This window comes from Chrysochloris asiatica, unplaced genomic scaffold (genome assembly GCF_000296735.1).
Source record: "Chrysochloris asiatica unplaced genomic scaffold, ChrAsi1.0 scaffold00024, whole genome shotgun sequence".
Taxonomy (NCBI): domain Eukaryota; kingdom Metazoa; phylum Chordata; class Mammalia; order Afrosoricida; family Chrysochloridae; genus Chrysochloris; species Chrysochloris asiatica.
In genome coordinates, this window is record NW_006408542.1 from 18,036,000 (window position 1) to 18,041,752 (window position 5,753).

Genomic DNA, 5,753 nt, shown 5'->3' on the forward strand with positions numbered 1-5,753 from the left:
TCACAATTGTAAAGGTAGAAGTTTTGTAACAAAAAAGGGGAGTGGTTAATCTTACAGTCCAGAAACAGAGGACCCTAGGACCATCAAGAGAGGAATGCACGAGCAAAATGCGGAACCTTATCCAGAGAAGCAAAAGTGCCAGAAATGGAGGCAGAGATGGGAACATGGAGAGGGGGAGTGGCTGAGGGCTCTAGATTCATACACTAAGAAGAGAGGGACTAAGAGCTGGTGGCCAGGAGCAGACTTGCAGAATGTGTCCTTTGGAGATGTAAATTATTATATATGCCTGAGTGGGTTTTGTTTGTTTGTTTGTTTGTTTGTTTGTTTTTTAAAAAGCTAAAGTGGATAGAGAAAAATACTGTTAACTGATGGTACATGGAGGGGATTATAATCCATGTAATGAAACAAGGTGTATGAATTGTTGAACGTAAAACTGATGATATGCCCTGTAAACTTTCATTCAATCCACAATAAAAACCTTAAATTAAAAAAAATAAAAAATAGTCAGAACTGTGCAGTTTTGCTTTATAACTTCTTTTTTTTTCCCTATTATTTGAAAGCCACATTCCAAAGTACATAAGTCTTAAACTATGAAAAATATTGTAAAAATGAAAAATAAATGAAAAGACTGACAAACAATAATTAAAATTTATACAGCCAAGTGATAACTCTCACATTTTTATTCAAGATCAGGTATCTCTGATTTGTATTTCATGAAGAAAAGATTCAGAATTAAGGTCAAATCTAAGTACCTAAAAAGAAAGATCAGAAGCCAGAGAGTCAATGTATCTGAGTTTTCATATGCCAGCTTTGCTAATAATTGTCAGTTTATCTATTAAAAACATCTCGAGGTTCTTAGTTCCCCAATTTGTGAAATGGGAAGGGTATGACAATATTTTAAGATTTTATAAAAAGAAAATAATTGACTTTAAGTTCTTTAAAACCTTGGCAAGTAAAGTAGTAGGTAAATTCAAAGTACTATCATTATTGCTGGAGTCCTGGTGTGGTGCTATATAATGTACTAAACCACCTGGTCAGTTTGAACTGAAAGGTCAGCAGTTCAAATCCACCAACTGCTCCTTGGAAATCCTATACAGGGTCACTACGACTCAGAACCAACCCGACAGCAGTTAACAACCACAACAACAACATCATTATTGCTCCCTCTCAGTCTTCCTAAGTAGTTCGCTATTTACCTGATGATGATGGATGTTTCTTATATAGCAGGAAAAGTTCTGGTAGAGCAGAAACTTGTCGACATCTTTCTCATTTACCTTTTTTGAGGACACTTTTGCAAGACATGACTGGATAGAAATGGGTCTAATTTGGCACCTGTTTAGATACACAAATGTTTAATGAAGAAGCAGCTTATACGGAACGAGGGATAGCAAAAATAGTTAGATCAATACCAAAGGAGTTTTGTTTTGTTTTTTTCCTCTCTTTCTTTTTCTTTTTCAAATGTTCCTTAAGTATAAAAATGTTACTGACTCATCAACAGGGAATCCAACTTTGCCTATCCAGGGTAGCATAGGTCCAACTGATGTACTTATGTGCCACCCTACCCCTCCATAACATGCCTAAAGGAGTTCAGATAACACGTGAAATAATTCTAAAGACTAATATTAAAGGCATCAGACCAATAACTCAAACTCAGGCCTATTCTAACCACTGAGTTTTTTTATTAACCAAACTCACTATCATCAAAGTCGAATCCGACTCACAGCGACCCTATTCAGGGTTCCCAAGACTGTAAGTCTCTACATGAGTAGACAGCCTCATCTTTCTCCCACAGAAAGGCTGGTGAGTTTGACCCACTAACTGGTTAGCAGCCCAATGCCTAACCGGCAGCTCCACCAGGGCTCCTTAAGAGATATGCTACAACTAATTGAAAGCTAAAAAGAAGGGAAACAACAGAACACGCTAGAAAAGCTTCCTTGATAATTTATAAAACTGAAGCAAAGCTCAGCAATATAATTACTAATAAAAATACACTGAAAAATATGAGTAATTCTCCTACTTCAAATTCCAGCTAGAGATATTTAAATAACAGAAACGGTTTTCTCCTTTGTATTTACAGAAACCCTGACAAGTAGCAGTGGCCTGGTTCATCTCCCCAGCTCCCACAGTTAGTGATACAGAGAGCAGGAGAGGAGATCTCTGCCAGGACACTCTCTTCTCTGAAACCGAACTTTTCTTCTGATACACGAAAGAGAAAGGATGGACTACATACAAACAGCACTTTAAAGTCATGTCTTCTTTTCTTGATAAATAAAATCCACAAGCTCAAACATGGGGCTAGGTCAAAGAACTTTAATCTCTTATTAGTGGGTACTGTGATGCTGTTGCACAAGCAGCTCTGCCCATCAGCCAAACTACATTTTGATGTCAGAGCTTTCATCTATACCTGATACTTTACATTTGTAAGTCAGTCACAGATTAAAATTAGAAATTACCTATTATAAAATATATACATCACAGTGTGTTTAAAAGTAATGCCAACCATGAAAACTAAAAAGAATATCTCTTTTTATATTATAGGATGTGGAGGTTTTAAAACTGTTCGCCACATCCCTCCACTGAGGTGTCTCAGGGACAGGAGAATAAGTAGGCAGAGTTCCAGGCTCCCTGACTAGAATTCAATTAAAGTAACTTTACTTTTATCTGTTTTACACATTAAAATTCTGTTGCTTGAACAAAGAGTTTCCTTCTAACAAGAAATCTGAAAACAAATGAATTTTAATGAACATTAGAATTAACACTAACCATGTAACCCTTAAGAACACTATTCCACAAAAAGAAAATTCTACAAAGAGTTAGTTACTCACAAGTTCCGAATGAAATCAAGTGTGTCCCTGTCTTTGGCAATCATATCTGCTAAAATATGTTGCACTCCTGTTTCAATATCCTGGAGTGTTGAAAGTCCTATAGAAAAACAGTGTACAAGGAAAAACTTAAAATGACAAGATCAGTGTTTTAAAATCTCTCCTCAAATCACTATGCATTTATTCCAACCAAAATAAAACTTTACATCTACAAATTTGAGACAGAAAGTTATCATACCAATTATTAGCTGCACTCTACAATAAAAGGGAATCTCTAAGGGCAATAACACAGGTCATTTACATGCATGGCATGACCTAGGGTTAAAAAACGCAGCTCTGGAGCCAGATGCCTGACCTATTTCTAGTCCAACCACTTTGCAATTGTATAACCATGGGCAAAAGATTTTATTTCTCTGCCTCAGCGTCATATAAAAAGGGAATAATAATAACAGCTCCTTTATGGGGCAATTCTAGAGATTAAACATGCTATGGGAAATGTGTGTTAGCAGAGTCATATCTCAAGATACCTCACTTCATCCTGATTTAAAAAAAAAAAACAAACTCCTTTACAGGTATTTTCATTCATAATCCATCAGAGGCATTTATTCACATTTCCCATGATCAATTTGAGTTTCTAAAATCTGATGAGCCATCAAGTACTACAAACAAACAAGTCTTCACAAGGTGGGTCACCTCAACAGTTGAATAACAATGGCACATATGACCTTTCCAAGCCTTTTTGGCTTGCAAATACACAGCACTACATCTTGAATAATATGGCCCCTGTATTTGCTACTTAAACAATAAGCATATTATACAATCAGCAAGTGAAATAATTTCTCACTTCGTTTCTATTTATCTTTGTTTTTTCTTTTTTCTGTCATTAAAGTTTGAATAAACAAATATTGAGTGTCATAGACAGGTAGTCAGTCAGTCCATGGCTTACAAAATTCAAGTTACAATGAATCATACTTACAACAGTTTACTTTGGATTTGTTTTTGATACATATTATAGATACAGTAAAAATACTCTATGTATTCCATCATCTGGTAAAGTCCACATATACAGTCATCGCTTATACTGTCTAAATGAAGAGATAGTGTTGTTTTTGTTATTATTATTAGGTGCCATAGAGTCAGTACCAACTCATAACAACTCTATGCACAACACAACATGGCCTGGACTTAGGCCAACTTCACAATCATTGTTATGCCTAAGCCCACAGCCGCCACCATTGTTTCAATTGATCCCTTTGGGGGTCTATCTCTTTTTCTCCAACCCTTCACTTTACCAAACATGATATCCTTCTCCAGTCACTAGCCCCTCCTAATAGTATGTCTCAAGTATGAGAGACGGAATCTAGCCATACTGGCTTCCAAGAAGCTCTATGACTGTATTTCTTCCAACACAGATTTGTTCTTTTGACAGTCCATGGTACTTTTAATATTCTCTTCTAAAACCATAACTCAAATACATCAATTCTTCTATAGTATTCCTTATTCACTGTCCAACTTTCACATGCATGTTGTTGTTGTTGTTAAGTGTCATCGAGTCAGTTCCGACCCATAGAGACAATGGATAGCGTTTCCGAGGAGCAGCTGGTGAGCTTGAACTGCCAACCTTGCAGTTCAAATGGCTTTCCAGTCTGGCTTATTAACCTAAAGAGCCACACGAGGGCTCCTTCACATGCATAGATTGCTGAAAATACCATGACTTGGGTCAGGCCCACGTTAGCCCTCAAACTGACATCACTGTTCCACAACACTTTAAACGGGTCTTGTGCAGCATATTTGCATAATGCAATCCATTGTTTGATTTCTCGACTGCTGCTTCCATGAGTGTTGATGGTGGATCCAAGCAAAATGAAACCTTTGACAACTTCAATCTTTTCTCCACTGATATGAATGTTCTCTATCAATGTATGTTTGTAGCCGCTCTTGTGTTACCTTTAGTAAAGCTTTACTTTCATGGGCTATCAATGATACTGTCCATTGTTTCCACATTCGGTTGGGTCACCGCTCTTCGGAATGGGCACAAATACAGATCTCTGCCAGTAAATTGGTCAGATACCTGTCTTCCAAATTTCTTGGCATGTATGACTGAGTACCTCCAGTAGCACATCAGTTTGTTGAAAGATTTCAATTTGTATTCTATCATTCCCAGTGCCTTGTGCTTTGCCAATGCCTTTAATGCACCTTAGACTTCTTCCTTCAGGATCACTGGCTCTTGATTATATGCTACCTCTTGAAATGCTTTTACATACACCATTTCTTTTCGGTAAAATGACTTTTTTGTATTCCTTCCATTTGCTATTGATGCTTTCTGCATTACTCAATAATTTGTGCAGAGAATCCTTCAATACCTCAAGGCAAGGCTTGAATTTTTACTTCAATTCCCTCAGCTTAAGAAATGCTGAATGTGTTCTTCCCTTTTGGTTTTCTAACTCCAGGTCTTTGAATATTTCATTATAATATTTGACTTAGTTTTTTCAAGCTGACCTTCGAAATTTTATGTTCAGCTCTTCTACCACCTGACTTCCTCCATTTGCTTTAGCATCTCTACACTGGAGAGTAAGTTCCAGAGTTACTTCTGACATCCATTTTGGTCCTTCCCTTGTTTTTAATCTTCTTAAAGATCTTTTGCTTTCTTCCTGTATGGTGGTCTTGATGTCATCCCACAACTCTTCTGGTCTTCAGTCTTTAGTGTCTAATGATGTTGCAAAACTCAATCACGCTCTCTAGGAAGCAATATGGCACTGCCGCAGAAGGTTGGAAGTAGAAATACCTTATGATCAGCAATTCCTCTACTTGGTATTTACCCACAAGAAATATAAGCCATAACACGACTAGATAAAGGAACAATGTTCATAGCAGCACTATTTACAATAGCAAAAAGATGGAGACAGCCAGTGTGTCCATCAACTGAAGAAT

General features: G+C 37.0%; 1 protein-coding gene across 1 annotated transcript in view; it reads right to left on the reverse strand.

Annotated features, from left to right (window-relative positions):
- SRBD1 (S1 RNA binding domain 1) overlaps positions 1 to 5,753 on the reverse strand; it is a 352,160-nt gene that overhangs the window by 299,782 nt on the left and 46,625 nt on the right. The window contains exons 7-8 of the mRNA XM_006839417.1: positions 2,826 to 2,922; positions 1,197 to 1,332 (exon numbers count right to left, since the gene is read on the reverse strand). Coding sequence (XP_006839480.1) covers positions 1,197 to 1,332; positions 2,826 to 2,922 — 233 coding nt within the window. The remainder of the gene's footprint in view (positions 1 to 1,196; positions 1,333 to 2,825; positions 2,923 to 5,753) is intronic.